The sequence below is a fragment of the Panthera uncia genome, chromosome D2, assembly GCF_023721935.1.
Source record: "Panthera uncia isolate 11264 chromosome D2, Puncia_PCG_1.0, whole genome shotgun sequence".
NCBI lineage: Eukaryota > Metazoa > Chordata > Mammalia > Carnivora > Felidae > Panthera > Panthera uncia.
This window is the reverse complement of record NC_064818.1, coordinates 12,941,034-12,957,804: the sequence shown is the minus strand read 5'-3', so window position 1 is coordinate 12,957,804 and position 16,771 is coordinate 12,941,034. Positions and strand designations below refer to the sequence as shown.

Sequence of the window (16,771 nt, the reverse complement as noted above, 5' to 3'; positions counted from 1 at the left end):
GCCTAAATACTAAGGGTCTCAAACTTAGGTCTAAAACTATGAATAAAATCTACCTTTTTTTCTCATGGTTTTTGCAGTCCTCCACTTGACCAACTGAGCTACTGAAGGAATCACACTTTCTCATGGGTTTCAAAAATTACATATGTGATAGCTTTGGCCGATGCTGCTGGTGGTGTGTAAGTGGGATCACTTTCCATTCTGCCACAGGAATGAGAATCCGTATTTCATCCTGTTCACCCATGTATGTTCTTTTCTTGGTCCCTAAGGCATTTCAGTTTGTTAACTCTGCAACCAATGCTATAAAAGGGGATGAGATCACCCAAAAGAGAATACAGAGTGATATATTCTGAACCTTGAACAGCAACATTTCAAGGTTGGTTAGAGGAGAAACCATGAAGGAAACTGAAAAAGACAACTGCATGAGTCATGGAAGCTAAGATTTCCTTCTCTTAAAATGGGGGTAAATACCACTTATCTTCAGTCTCAGGAATAAAGGAGACTGTTTATACTGACAAGCTCAGCACAGTGCCTGGCCAGGGGAGATGCTAAACCCACGGAGGTTGTTCACAGGTCCTGGGAGTACGCGACTGTTTCCTAGCATGATGTTACTAAACACTCGTAAAATTTACTCAATTTATAAAAACTAATTTCAAAAATTGAAACCCAAATACTATTTATGTTATTATGTCAAGTTTGTTTGATTTAGTACACAAGTTTACACCCTAGTTGACAAAAAGTACTCATCACTGTCCAAAAGATCTCACTTTGGGGGGAAGGATTACATATATGAATAATTCTAAGATTCTTTAAATGATAATGAGATGGTTCCTAAGCAGATTACTGACAATTCAACATCATAAATCCTTAAATATTTTTCCCATCATCAAGAAAACTATTCAGAAATTATGGTGAGAGAATCATAATACTGAATATACTAACAGTGAAAAAATTAATATTCCTGTTGTTTTAGAAAAAGACACAGAAAACTTTTTTTTTTTTTTAAGTTTATTTATTTTTGAGAGAGACAGAGCATGAGCAGGGGAGGGGCAAAGAGAGAGGGAGACACAGAATCCAAAGCAGGCTCCAGGCTCTGAGTTGTTAGCACAGCCTGGGCTGGGGGTGCCTGGGTGGCTTAGTTGGTTAAGCATCCAACTCTTGATTTTCAGCTCAGGTCATGATCTCACCATCTGTGGGATCGAAGCCCCGTTACTGGCTCTGCGCTGACAGCATGGAGCCTGCTTGGGATTCTTTCTCTCCTCTCCTTGCCCCTCCCCAGTTCGTGCATGCACATGCTCTCTCAAAAACAAACAAACAAACAAACAAACAAACATTAAAAAACAAAACAAGGGGCGCCTGGGTGGCTCAGTCGGTTAAGCGTCCGACTTCGGCTCAGGTCATGATCTCACGGTCCGTGAGTTTGAGCCCTGTGTCGGGCTCTGTGCTGACGGCTCAGAGCCTGGAGCTTGTTTCAGATTCTGTGTCTCCCTCTCTCTCTGACCCTCCCCCGTTCATGCTCTGTCTCTCTCTCTGTCTCAAAAATAAATAAACATTAAAAAAAAAAAAATTAAAAAAAAAAACAACAACAACATGTTTTCAGGGGCACCTGGATGGTTCAGTTGGTTAAGCATCCAATTCTTGATTTTTGGCTCAGGTCATGATCTCACTGTTCCTAAGATAAAGCCCTGTGTTGGGCTCTCCACTGACAGGGTGAAGCCTGCTTGGGATTCTTTCTCCCTCTCTCTCCACTCCTCCACCCCTCTCTCAAAATAAATAATTAAACATTAAAAAATATATATATTTTCAAAAGAAATTCTTACAAAGAAATCTTAGTGCTTAAGGAAAAAAGAAATGATCTCATACGTTGACACTTAAGTTTTCAGTTTATTACCCAACTTACTTCGACTTTCCAATACTCAGTTTCCTTATCACTAAGTGAGGATAAATAATAATACCTGCCTCATAGTCCCTGTAAAGGTCTTAGCACAGTCCCTGCATACAACAGGCATCCAATAAATACTGGATGGACAGATGGATATATGCAAAGGTATCATAAAGCATTTATATTTATTAAAACAAATAATTACCCCCTTTAGTTTTAATTATAAGATACAATGTTAAGTTTTAACTGAAAGAACAGGCATTTACTGGGCAATTATTTTGTGCAAAACACTGAACTGAGCTCAGGATAAAGAATATAAAACATGTTCACTGAAAAGGAGGATAGACAGACATCATTTTAGTTAACAGTAGAAAAAGAAAGTCTCCTCTTCTGCAATCTTCTGCATGATGAATTTAGGAGTTGTAAAAATTTACATTATGACTTTTCTACCCAAAATAGAAAGAGAAGTATAATGAACTCTCATATACCTAGCCTCTAAAATTATCAAAATTTGGCCTTTCTTGGATGACTTCAAGAGTTCTTGGTACTCAAAGACAACTTTGAAAGTAATATTTGTGTAAACTAAATGATGTTAAAACCATTTCCCCACTTTGTACTTGTGAAAAATACTAGTAAGATTATCAGTTGTCCTCTTCATGAACTTAAATAGTTGAAAGTTAAACTCTTTTATACTGAAGTTACTCACCAATGCAGGAAACCACAGTGCTTTCTTTTTATCCAAACTAACGTAATCTACACATACAACTTTTCCTAGTAGCTCATCAATCTGTTTCCTATCATCCTCATCTTCATCACTGGAGGATGAAGAAGACTCTTCCTCTGGTCTAGGAAAAGAAAAAAAAAAAAGATATTTCCATTTATCTTCACAGAGAATTAGCATACCAAGCTGATAAATACAGGTATTCCAGAAATCTTATCCCATTTTCAAAAACCTACAGAATGGCAAATTTAAATTTTTATATAATTTTCTAAATTTCTAAAGAATAATAAAAAGGGTTATCATTAAAAGAAAGCACATCATTTTCCTAAAAATCTCTTGGAAAGAACACAATACTCAAAAAGCTTAAGGCCCTATATGAAACATCCTAGTACTACACAAAAATACAGTAGATGCTACTCTCAAAAGAGTTGGGAATTCCCAAGATATTAAATTTTATACGTCAAGTACAAAGATAACTTTAAAAAGGGAAAAAGATTTTTATTTATGGGGAGGTTAGGGTGGTGAAGAAGACAATCTGCTAAGAGATCAGCATTGCTATCCTTAATATCAAATATACACAAACTAGGCACTGACAAAATGTATAATACTGTTATTTTGTTGTTTTTTTGTATAACATTGTTATTTTGTATTATATTAAAAATTCCTTTCAGTTTACACTGTATATTGGACTAGTAAATTAGAAAGAAGTTACCTGCCCACAGAAAAGGAGACTATCTAAAACTACCCATGTGATGTTATACAAAAGTATAGTAGAAATGAAAACTAAAAAAGTAAAAAAAAAATCACACAAAACAAACAAAAATTCTACCTTTGAATCTGGTTCTAAGAAAGCCCACAATCAGTATTAAAGAAAATAAAGATTATAACAATGACAGCTCAAAATGCTCAGAGTAAGTAAAGACACTAAGAAATGAATACACAGGGACTCCTGGGTAGCTCAGTCAGTTGAGCGTCCAACTCTTGATTTCAGCTCAGGTCATGATCCCAGGGTCATGGGATCAAGCCCCATGTCAGTCTCAGTGCTGAGTGTGGTGTATGCTTAAGATTCTCTCTGTCTCTCTTTGCCCCTCTCCCCTGCTTGCTTTCACTCTCTAAAATTAAAAAAAAAAGTTTAAAAGAAATTTTTAAAGGTTTTAAAAAAAGAAATAAATAAACCATTGCAATGTATGTTCTTTTTATAAAATAAAATTGAATAATGGCGAATACTGATTACCTACGGGGATGAAAACATTTTTGAGATACTCAGCAATGACCAAGTTCACGGACAAAAAATGTAAGCTGAAAAATCATTTTAAAACCTTAAACATGATTTATCTATTTGGTTGATTGGCATAAATCTAATATATTCTAAATTTGTCTCGATGCCTTTCCAAAGGGATGGAGATATAAATGTCACTCCTTTATATTTATACACTTCAACATAAATATTTTTAAAAAACCCAAAAAAAACTATTGTAATAAGATTAAACATTTTAGAACAATATGGGAAATATCACTATTTGATTTCAATGATCAAGTAACTTAAAACTTTTCTCCTGGCAGAAACAAAGCAAATTTTCCAAGTTTGCTGCTGAGAACCAGGGTACTTCAAATGGCCCTTATAGTAGTTTAACTGCTACTCAGAAAGTAACAGAAGGTAGGAAAAACCAATACAGCTTGGTATTAGCAAAGCATAAAACCTTAAAAATAGACACACAGCTTCCGGCAATCATGACAGACTTCCCAAGTCTGAGTTCTACTTGATTACAAGTGTTTCTCAAGGGCAATGACTTTTCTCTCTCCACTTTCTAGTGGCTGTAGAACACAACCAACCTTAAAACCATAATCACTGCTTTTTCAAAGCAGTTATAAAAAACTTATTCAACTAGGATTTAATAGACGCCCTTTAAGTCATTATCATTAGCAAGACAGAAAGTCCCAGTATCACAGATAACATAGATCACATCTGTAAAACAGAGACAGAAAACTGGGCTTTATTTGCCTAACAAAGTCATCTGCATCTTTATGAAAATTCTCATTTGTTTCTTAAGACTTAACAAGCGTGAAGACTTCAGACATGAGAAAGTTACATATATATATGTGTGTATATATATATATACACACACACACATATATATATACATACACATATATATGTATAAAAGGGCTGCCTACATAAAATACCTATCCGCTTTACATACTAAATGTCCAAGTTCCACTCTAAAACCATTTCCCATTCATGGACTAGATTTCTTCCCCACGACTCCCCAAATGAAGACTTTGTTCCCACAATGCTTGTTTCCCTCTCCTGTGTCAATTTTTCTGCCTCTGCTATATTGAGTCCTATCAGCATACCCTTATTTCCACTAACATGCTTTATTTCTCCCACTTAAAAAAAAAAAAAAAAAATCCCCTGCGGCACCTTGGTGGCTCAGTCGGTTAAGCAGCAGACTTGGGCTCAGGTCATGATCTCACAGCTCGTGGGTCTGAGTCCCCAGCTGGGCTCTGCACTAACATCTCGGAGCTCAGAGTCTGGAGCCTGCTTGGGATTGTCTCCCCCTCTCTTTGTCCCTCCCCCACTTGTGCTTGCTCTCTCTCTCTCGCTCTCTCTCTCAAAAATAAATAAATTAACAAACATCTTAAAAAGAAAAATCCCCTGACCTCACTTTCTCCACCAGTTACTAGCACCTCATTTTCCTACTCCCCCTTTGCAGTCAAACAGAGCCTGGAATGCTCTATTCCCCAGACATTTGGAAACACTCAACTCTTCTAAGTCTCTGTTCAAATGTCATCTCAACGAGGTTACCCTGACTGTCCCATTCAAATTTAGAATCTGCCCGTCCCAATCTCTCCTTTTATTGTTTTCCCACAGCACTGAAAAATCTATCATGCTATATAATCTGCTTAATTCGTTCTTACGTTTTCTCTTTCTGACCCATCTCCCCCGTATGAGAGAATATAAGCCTCAGGGCAGACATCTTATCAATGCCTGTTTATTCACTGATATATTCCAAGTACCTGAACAGTGCTTGGCACAAGCATAGATATTCAATACGTATTTGCTGACTAAATAAATGGAACTGAATAGATTTCTTTCTCTCTACTATGGTATATCGAATTTTATTTCTCCTGAAATCACAAAATGTAAACAAGTGGCATAACGTACACAACCAGTGTAAACCACACCATTATATGCACCTAGGACCCCTTTAACTTCTCCTCTTACAGGAGTTTGGTCAGGAAATAATTTACACAAAACAAGCACTCAATGAACTGATGGAACAAAAATAAATGAGCATCAAAAGTATTTTAAGGGAGCAAATACAGAGCAAGCAGAGAACCTGCTTGGCTTTTATTCCCCTCTGATGTTGTTGCTTCTTTGGTAGTAAGAAAGTATTTGTTTACTTGAGCCAGAACAAAATACTGTACTGTCTTTGTGAAATAACATCTGATGATGCCACTGGAAACAAAGCTAATTACACAGAAATGTTTACAAGCACAGACCAACAGCTGATTACTTAAAGCTGATCACAATTAATTGTAAGAATTACAATTATAAATTAATTTTTACCATTAATTGTGAATCAAGTAAGAAGAACTTAAGACATGTGCCAAAGAACAGCAAATGATGAAACACAAGCAGAAAACTCAGCTAGGAACTTCAGAGGCTCAATTTGGAAACGTAATTCTGACTTCAATGCTCCTTATTATTTCAGGCAAGTAACTCGGTTTCAAATTTTGCACACTAAATTAAAAAGCTGTTTTCCCCTAAGTTTTATCAAGAAGGAAACTAGAATCAAATTGTCATATCAAAATAAACAGCAAATAATTAAAAAGTCTTCCAGAATTAGTGGTACTGGTTGCACAGTCTATGAATACACTAAAAAACAAGGCACACTGTACACTTTTAAAGGGTGAATTGTGATATGTTAAATGCATCGCAATGAAAAAAATTTTTTAAAGATCTGCAGACCTGTAAATGTCAGTTACAAATCACTAGTTTATTGGGTAAACTTTAGCACTGTCAGTGAGTAAAATCTGTGCCCATAAATAATTGCTATCAAGAATCATTATGGGCCTTATTATGCTTTATTCTTGTTCTGAACAGGAAAAAAAATAATGGCAAGCAGACTGATTTCCTACTGTAGCAGCTGGATATATACTTTTGCCTCGTTACTGGAAAACACTTTGAGGGGGTGAGGATACACCGATTTTTCTATAATTTCAGGCATTCTATTGTTTAGGCAGAATCAAACAAAATACCTGTATACAATGGCTAACTTAAGGGAAAATTTCAACTTGCTTTAAAAAACTAGAGAATAATAATCTTAAGAAAATACTTGACTACATTAGAATTAACTAAAGGTAGAAGATACATAAAATTCATCTGAAGGAAGGTGTCAAAAATCATCAATTTTGGAAGAGCTGGAGGCTGATTTACTGGTATGTGGATTAACAGTTGTTAAAAGAAAATAAAGGTAGTGGTATATATACTATGCAACAATGGAGTCTGGGGAATCCTGGGAAGAGATAGCTTCATTTATCTTTGTACAAAATTACATTTTATTTATTTTTTATTTTTATTAAAAAAAATTTTTTTTAACGTTTATTTATTTTTGAGAAGAGAGAGACAGAGCATGAGCAGGGGAGGAGAGAGAAAGAGGGAGACACAATCTGAAACGGGCTCCAGGTTCCGAGCTGTCAGCACAGAGCCCGATGTGGGGCTCAAACTCACAGACCGTGAGATCATGACCTGAACTGAAGTCGGATGCTTAACCTGAGCCACCCAGGTGCCCCTGTACAAAATTACATTTTAAATGACAATCAGGGAACCAAAAATGAAGACTTTTTTAGTTGAGTAATGGAAGGAGAAATGAAGGTCAGGTAAATGACCTTAAGGTCCGAGTCCAAGACTCTGTTGTAGAAAATCACACAGAAAGGGGAGAAAGAACTTTGAGGAAGTATAATTAAGAAGGGAATTTCCAACTGTGGTACTTGCCTATAGTGCCTACATACTACGGCATAAGGTGCTAATAAACAAGAACATTACGTGCCCTGGCCATGAGAATGACCACAATAGCGAGCGGGAAGGGACAGCAAGCCAAACAAGGTAAGGATGAGCAGGGCGTCATTCCCTACAAGTTAATTCTCAACCTTCGGTCTGCCATACATTTCACATACGTAATATAATCCCAACAGCAAATCTTTCATTATTCACAACAGGAAAATCACTTACTTAGATATTTGCTGGAGTCTTTAAAAAGCAAAGATCAACTTGCTCAGTGACAACTGCATGCTTTAGTCTCATCTTCAAGAAAGGGAGACCTCAGCTAATAGATTTTTTAATACATCATAATTTTGGGTCACTTTTGTAGATCACTCTAGGTGATATTCTATAAACGATCTTTAAATTTATTTTTATACGTCTAGATCACAGTTGAAGAAAGGTAAAACATGTCTAAATATTAGATGCCATCTTTTTCAAAGTTTAAAAAGAATTTTTGATAGATACAAAAACAGTTTTTCCTGCAATATATATAATATAATATAATATAATATAATGTAATATAATATAATATAATATAATACAGAAATGTTGTTTCAAAAAATTCAAATATAGGGGTGACTGGGTGGCTCAGTCAGTTAAGCAGCTGACTTCGGCTCAGGTCAAGAACTTGTGGTTCACAAATTCGAGCCCTGCGTCGGGCTCTGTGCTGAAGGCATGGAGCCCAGAGCCTGCTTCGGATTCTACGTTGCTGTCTTTCTCTGCCCCTCCCCTGCTCATGCTCTGTCTCTTTCTCTCTCAAAAATAAATTAAAAAATTAAAAAGCAATATAAAAAAAAAATAATTCAAATATACCCCAAAACAGTTCTACCTGTCAGACATAAACAATAAGTAAGCAGAATTTTTATAAACTCACATATAGACACATTTTATGAATGAACTCATGTTACATACCAATAGTTCATGAAAATTTTTTCATTCAATTCATGATGTATCTAGTATTTACATAGTGCTTCCTATATAAACACTTTAAGAATTCATTTAATCTTTGCAACGACTCTGAAAGATAGGTAATATCTCAATTTTACAGATGAGAAAATTGAGGCATGAAAAGACTAAGTAAAATGCCCAAGGTTATACAGCAAGGAAGTGGCAGAAACAGTTATTCACACCCAAGTCACCGACTCCACAGTTCACACTCTTAACAACTGGGCAACACTACCACTCTCAAAAGCTAGAGGAGAAGTAGAAATCTTCACTAATGAAATAATTTTGCATTAAATACACCCCACCTCACTGTTCTGACATCATGATGCATAATTAGAAGTTGACTACTAAACTATGGGAAGACTAATGAGCAATGGTAGATAAAAACTTTTAATATACAATTGAAGTCATTAATTTTCAAACAGACATCAAAAGATTTATCTTATAAGCACTTCGGTGAATATTTTATGGCAATGTTAACAGCCCTCGAAAAAAGTGATAACATTATTAGATCACAGTAACATCAAATAATCACAAAAGGACTCTTTCATGTGAATAATGCCATCATACATTTTTCATTTATTTTTCTTCCTGGATAGAATTTTTCAAATTTTAAACGTCATATGCACAAGAGTAAATAATAGTTACGCCCTGAGTACCCTAAAAATAATCAAGTCATCAGCAAGCTAAATCACAAGTGACAGAAATTATTCACTTAGTAATTAAGAAAAATATTTTCTTAAAGTATCAGAGTTAAGAAAAAAAAAAAAAAAAAAGGCATGGCCTGAATCACAAGTACAGTAGGAAAATACTATTATCAAATATTTTTCAACGCAAGTATCAGTCTTTCCGTTTTCTCCCTCAATGAGACACTATTTATTTACTGTTAAAACTAACTTGGAAAGTAACTGAAGTACTACTCAATCTAAGTAAGAGTCAATCAATGAATGGGTAAAGGTCCATGGAACATGGGTGAGTTCAAGTCCTGGTCCTTTCCTTCCCGTGTTCTTTGGATTACTTATTGTGTATGAGGACAATTTCCCCAGTTTTTAGTATGGGTAAAAGCAATGCCTATCTTCAGGAGTTTGCTGTAAGGCTGAAAGTAACATGAGACACAGTGCTTACCGCAGTCCTGTCTCCAAAGCTCGGCCACAATTAGATTTAATACCTAACTCAAAATACTGAACGAAAGCATTCACTTACACTAAAGATTTCATAATCCAACTCACTATTTATTTTTAACAGCTACTCTGAAAATATTTGGGTTTAGACTCATTAAAAATTTGTTAATTTTATCCAAGTAAAATGTTCAAAATTGTTTTTGAAACAACCTCCAACAGAGTAAATTAAAAACCCATCCCTTCCAATTTTCTTCTCCTGCTCCTGTGGAGGCAACTATGTTTTTAACTATTTTAGTTATTTCTTTGAGAGTTACTGCCTTATCTCTAAAGAATATTCTTATACTGGTATTATACATTTTAGACATTATTCTGCTGACTTCCTATTGTTACTAGGACTCAACTTTTATGTTTAAGACACCTCCTCACCCTCCATCCTATATTAAGTTTTCCTTTCTTAGATAATTTCCAGGGGGAGTTACTTAATGCCTTCGCTATTTGTTCTCTATTTGTTAAGATGATATCTTTAATTTCCTCCCAGTGTTTCATTATATCAGGTAATCAAGTCCTCCTTTTTAATAGAGACTTCAATTCCTCCATTCTGCCTTCTACTGACTACCAGCATCTAGTGTTAATATGGAGAAGTCTGATGCCATTCTGCTTCTCAGTCCTTTGCAATAAATTATTTTCCTTTTGGCAACTGTTTGAAGATTGTTTCTTTATCTCTGATGACCCCTTTGATCCTGTGATCCTTTTTAATGTAGAGCCTTTGGAGCCTAAGCACGTCCCATTAAAAGTAATTTGTGAGGTAGAATATATGTCACAACTGCAAGACATAAAAATAAGTGGTGGTTTTTGTCAAGGAGATTATTAGGAAGAGAAAACAAATACTACAATAACAACAACAGGTGAAATACTACCTTTGACATGAGATAAATGCACAGAATTCAGAGGGTTCAGAGGAAAGAAAACACATCTGTTTTCAAGGAAAGAGCAGGGAGACACAAAAAGTTCACATAAAGGTGGGAGCATTTCTGTTGTAGGACTGAATGTGTGAGTCAATGACATGAAAGGGTGGCATCTGAGAAAGAAAAAAAGAGCATGAATAAAAGCATGATATCAGGAAAACAAAGGCTGTATTCAGCGAATACTGACCATAGCATCAAGATACATGTAGGGAGAAATGGCAGGCAGATATACACCTGTTAAGGCTGGCTGAGCACGGAGAATCTCAAACACCCGTGCTAAGGAGTCTGAAATTACTATTAGATCCAGTTAGCATTTTGCAAATTACAATTTAAAATTAATAACTATTAAAACAATACTAGAAGGAGAAATGAATTCAGGTTCAACTAACAGTTATGAAAATGGACTTACATATGATTAGATCTTCTTCCTCTATTTGTTTTCTTTCCTATGACTGGAGTGCCAAAATGTTCAGGGTTGGTGAGTGGGAGCTGGTCTAATGTCTGTGGGTAAGAACATAAACCCAGCACAGTTATTACGTTGCAAGTTCTTTTTCCTTTTTAAACCAAATCAGTTTAATATGCTTAGATTTTAAGATTAAAAACTGCCCCCAAGGAAGACTAAAATACAACTTTCCTGAAGATTGAAACTGTCATTTCAAAGATATTAGGATCAAGATGAATGAGCCCACTGCTGGAAAAAAACAAAAAAGAAAAAGTGAAAAGAAATTTATTCTTCTTTCCACATGGTTTCGTTATCTATTTGAAGGCTGACAGACTTCTAAGAATGATTAAAATACAAAACAGACACTAGAAAATAGATTTCAGAGATAAAAACCTACATGTAAGGACCTAACACCTAAACTGGGACCAGCTGCTACTCAAATTTCTCTTTGTTTAAAGGGAATCATAATCCATAATACAGAATTCTTATAAGTAACAAAATCATCCCAAAAAACGCATCAATTGCTTGGAAAACAGCTTTAGATAGGCTGTATTACTACTTTGCAAACATTTTCTACAATGAACCTTTTTTTTTTTTTTAAAAAAAAGAAAACGTAGGGGCACCTGGGTGGCTCAGTCAGTTGAACGACCCACTTTGGCTCAGGTCATGATCTCACAGCTCGTGAGTTTGAGCCCCGCATCAGGCTCTGTGCTGACAGCTTGGAGACTGGAGCCTGCTTCGGATTCTGTCTCCCTCTCTCTCTGCCCCTAACCCACTTGCATTCTGTCTCTGTCTCTCTCAAAAATAAATAAACATTAAAAAAAAAAAAAAGAAAGAAATGTAAAACTTAGCTTTTCTACATTTAATTTCCCCTTCCTTTTTAATCTGCAACATCCAATACAGTGCTTGGTATGAAGACAGTGATCAATAAGAAAACATTTCTTCTTGTCAACTGACAGTTCATGTCAAACCTTTGTCCCTCACCCCATTCTAAAACAACGATTTCCAGGTGAGGAACTGGTTATTGATTAAAAGCAGAATGAAGAAAAAAGGGATTTTGGAATGATTCCCTTCGTTTCTCAGTATCCAGTATTTCTTAAACTTTTCTTGCCATCATTTCCTGAAAAGGTTTCTGTACCTAAAAAGTTAAGGTATTGATCTAAAGACACTATCCCAACTAACTTCATTCTAAGTATCAGTTTTGATAATATTCCTACTTTCTCTGCATTTTTAAGATCTTTCACACAAGTGCTATTCCTTTCATCACTCCAGTAGACGCTCTGCTGTTACAGATAATGTCATGAATGCCAGGGGAACTAAAGATCCCAGAAAAACTATCAGGATGGACAGAAGGGTGAGTAAGTACTTAGGATAAAGAGTTCTCAAAGTTATAAACCAGGGTGTTACATGAAAGGGTATACACCAACTTAGATTTTTTTTTTAAGATCAGATAGTTATTAAATATAAACTAACGTTAATACTCAAAAGGAAATTTTTAATTTTTATTTTTAAAACAGGTAATTTTGTCAAAACGATGATGAACTAAAATGTGAAAGGGGCAAGCATATTAATAATCTATGGTGTTTTAACTTAAGTAAATGTATTTGAGATACATATAACTAGGTGTCCAACAACAGTAAAAGGTACTATCCATAAAACATGAAAAATAATTCCTTCAAAAGATAGGTTTATAGGGCATAAAACCTAATCCTACAAATTTAGTTTGTTTAAATTGGGCACTTAAAAAATATGTGGAGGCAAAGTTGGTCCAAATACAATAATCTGCCAAATAAAAACTCTTTAGAAGCCACTTGTCATTAATTCCTAATTATGCTTCCCATGGGCAAAAATTTCAAAGCACTATATTTGGTAAACAGAAAATAAATTAATCTGGGTTCACTTTCTCACCTTACTCCCCTACAACTGAAGTTGCTCTCCTGAAAGCAAAGATTTCTATTCAGTACTGTGATTTCTATTTCAAGCATCTGCTAGTCACTAGTTACAGGAAAGAAAATACCCAGGATTTCTGATTTCCTTCCCTATGTAATACTTAGAACAATAAGAAGCAGTATCTCTGTCCTTGGCCTCCAATCATGTCCAGGGAAATAGAAGCACGTCTAATTCAAGTGACAGAAAAGACTGAGGTGAGGGGAGAATCTGTCTTGTCTAAGCCTAAAAGGTAATGAGCAGAGACCCCCGGCTATACTGAAGGCTAAAAGAAAATTTCACAGGCCTGGGGGAAACATTCCTATATCCGTTACCTAACTGGGCTGCAGGAAATATGGAGCTGAGATTTTATCTCACTTTTCTTTAGTTTTCACCTGCATGTAGTAAATGCACAGAGAATACCAGCTGATGAAACTACTTCTGAATGACAGACTCAAATCAGGAATGTCCTCCAGAAATGCCCAAACACTCAGGCAATGGGCAACATCCTCTCTAAGGTGGTTATGGTAGAACCAGCGATTTTAGTGTTGGAATTCAGAGGACTGAAGTGCTATTGTGATCTCCTATCATGGAAATCTCGAATTTAAATCTTCATTTAAGTATGTAGCTTATTAATGGAACTACTGAGCCCCCATACTGCCAGTATGATATGGCTTTCTGCTCAAAGGCCAAAGTTATTACCAATAACAATGCCCTGAGGAATCTTTCAAAAAATTAAAGATGCTTTTTTGAGAATATCAAAAATAACAAATTAAGGGAAAGAATATATAGATGGCATATTAAATACATTCCTGGCCATGTTACCACAGAACTCAATACATTCATAATTTTAAAATATCTGATTGGTTAATGTTTTTTCCCCTCCAACAGATGGTAAATTACTCTCAGGATAAATTCCAGGGCTACTTGGCTTATGCTTGTCTCTAGTACCGAACATAGCACCTGGCTTAGGACAATGGTAAGGGACAGTACACCAATATTCCAAGTACCCGCCAGCAAAATATGAAATCTAACACATATAGACACACATGGTAAAAGTGATCCTCCTAGAAGGTAAGAAGGATACACTGAGCTACTTGCTCATGTTGCTTCAGCCTTTACACTATAACTGTCTTATGAACTATAAAATTCTCCTGACAAAAACAAAATATTTTAGATATTTCTCTGAATTAAAAAAAAATAAGGCACATGCCTTCACTTAGCAGATGAAAAGTCAAGTCTTCAAGCCCCCATATTCACCGACCTACTATACCTGTACACACGTTCTAAGGGAAATGAAATTATTTCTAAGAATTACATGAACTTCGGGTTCCTGGCTGGCTTGGTCGGAAGAGTGTGAGACTCTTGATCTTGCGGTCATAAGTTCAAGCCCCAGGTTGGGTGCAGAGATTACTTACATAAATAAAACTTAAAAAAAAAAAAACAAAACTATATAAACTTATAAAGAATTCTGTTACTTCATCAGTCTGTGTAAGAAGCCAAATTCACTGCAAATTCTAAAGTGTATTTCCTGTATTTGAACCTTTGCAATTAATTCAACAAATATTTCCTGAAGGTTTTTGTGTAGAAAACTCTCCTGGGAAAAGAAAAGCCATCAAAATGACAAAAACATGGCTACTAACTCAAACAGCTTAAAATCTCACAGGGAAAATAAGAAAAGTAATTAAAAAAAAAAATCAAATAAGAGTAAGAGAAGCGCTGAAGGATCAAACGATAAAGGGATCAAATTTGGTTAGAAATTTGTCATGGAAGACATCATGGAGGAATATTAAGAGGAGTGGTGCTCAGCAGAAACCAAGAAATGAATTTGAACCAAATTCTGAAAATACCAAGTAGTCTTATAAGACAGAAGGACAGGGAAATGGAGAAATGAGGCACCTGGGTGGCTCAGTTGGTGGAACACACAACTCTTAATTAATCTTGGAGTTGTGAGTCCCAGCCACTATGGGTGTAGAGAGAGAGTACTTAAAAGTGAAAAGAAAAAGAAAAAGAAAAAGAAAAAGAAAAATTGAAAGAGAAAGAAAAGAGAAACGAAATGAAAACTGAAACAGAAAGAGAAACGAAACAAAACAAAAAGAAAAAAGAAAAAGGACAGAGAAATGGTACAATAGGAAAAACAGGCTGGAATCGTAATACACAGAACCTGTCCCAAATTCGGAATTGGAATAAGAATTCAATTATTAAAAAGAGAAGAAAATATTTTCAAAGCAAGAGAATACAAAAAAAGTCTAATAGTTTAATAAATAATATTAATAAGTTCCCAAAGAGGGGCAACCTGGGTGGCTCAGTCGGTTAAGCACCTGGCTCTTGATTTTGGCTCAGGCCATGATCTCACGGTTCATGAGATTGAGCCCAACTGTCAGGCTCTGTGATGATGTGCAGAGCCTGTTTAGGATTCTCTCTCTCTCTCTCTCTCTCTCTCTCTCCCTCCCTCCCTCTCCCTCTTCCTCTCCCTCTCCCTCTCTCTCTGCCCCTCCCTCCCTCTCTCTCTCAAAACAAACAAAACAATATAATCCCAAAGAAACACTGTTCTAAATAGTGACAAGAAAAAAGGAAATGATGGTTTGATCACACTATGCATTAACTAATATTTATAGACTAGACTATAAAATAGAACACTTCAACCATATGCCTTTTTAAAATTCTGGATTACAAGCTAGTAACTTACAGAACTTTGTGAACCCTCCCTCCATTCTCAATAACTTAACACCCTTCAATTCTAGAGCATGGCTTTGGTACTAGAAAATACTGGTTTGAGAACCAGCTCTGACCATCAGTTTCACCATCTGTAAATTGCAGATAATAATGCTATCTACTTCATAACGTTGTTAATGTGATGATGTACATAAAGCAGTGAGCAGGGGCGCCTGGGTGGCTCAGTCGGTTGAGCGTCCGACTTCAGCTCAGGTCATGATCTCACGGTCCGTGAGTTCGAGCCCTGCATTGGGCTCTGCGCTGACAGCTCAGAGCCTGGAGCCTGCTTTGGATTCTGTGTTTCCCTCTCTCTCTCTGACCCTCCCCCGTTCATGCTCTGTCTCTCTCTGTCTCAAAAATAAATAAACATTAAAAAAAAATTTAAAAAAAGAAAAAGCAGTGAGCAAAGTCCCTGGCAAATATAAGCACTTCATTTATTCATCCAACTACGACTTATTTCAGTTCCTACACTATGCCAGGCACTGTTCTAGGAACTGGGAACAAGTGGTGAAGAAGACACATTAAAAAACGTGCCCTTGTGACACATTCTAGTGAGGAAGGCAGACAATGAACAATTAACTAAGCACATATACATATTCTGATGTCAGAGAATGACACATGCTATATAAAGAAAACTAAATCAACCTAAAAAGATTAAAAGGAATGGAAAGCACTATTTCAGAAAGGTCAGTCAGGCAAGGCCTCTTTGAGGACAGGCTATAAGAATGTCAGCTAGTAGTAGTAAGGAATTGCTTATAGTTTCTACTCCTTCAATGATGATGGGGTTCCAGTGGATTATTAATCAGACATTTATGGGGCACTTGGGTGGCTCAGTTGGTTAAGCATCCAACTCTTGATTTCAGCTCAAGTCATGATCTCACGGTTCGTGAAATAAAGCCCCATGTTGGGCTGTGCACTGACAAGCCTGCTTGGGATTTTCTCCCTCTCTCTGCCCCTCCCCTGCTCACTTTCTCTCTCGCTTTCTCTCTCTCTCTCAAAAATAAATAAAC

General features: G+C 36.1%; 1 protein-coding gene across 4 annotated transcripts in view; it reads right to left on the bottom strand.

Annotated features, from left to right (window-relative positions):
* The window catches only part of ARID4B (AT-rich interaction domain 4B), a 152,813-nt gene that overhangs the window by 59,343 nt on the left and 76,699 nt on the right, over positions 1-16,771 (bottom strand). For all 4 annotated transcript variants that reach the window (XR_007460679.1, XM_049644967.1, XM_049644968.1 and 1 more), the window contains exons 7-8: positions 11,088-11,179; positions 2,586-2,724 (exon numbers count right to left, since the gene is read on the bottom strand). Coding sequence is in view for 3 of the 4 variants with exons in the window: in XM_049644967.1 (XP_049500924.1) it covers positions 2,586-2,724; positions 11,088-11,179 (231 nt within the window). In the remaining variant the exon portion in view is untranslated. The remainder of the gene's footprint in view (positions 1-2,585; positions 2,725-11,087; positions 11,180-16,771) is intronic.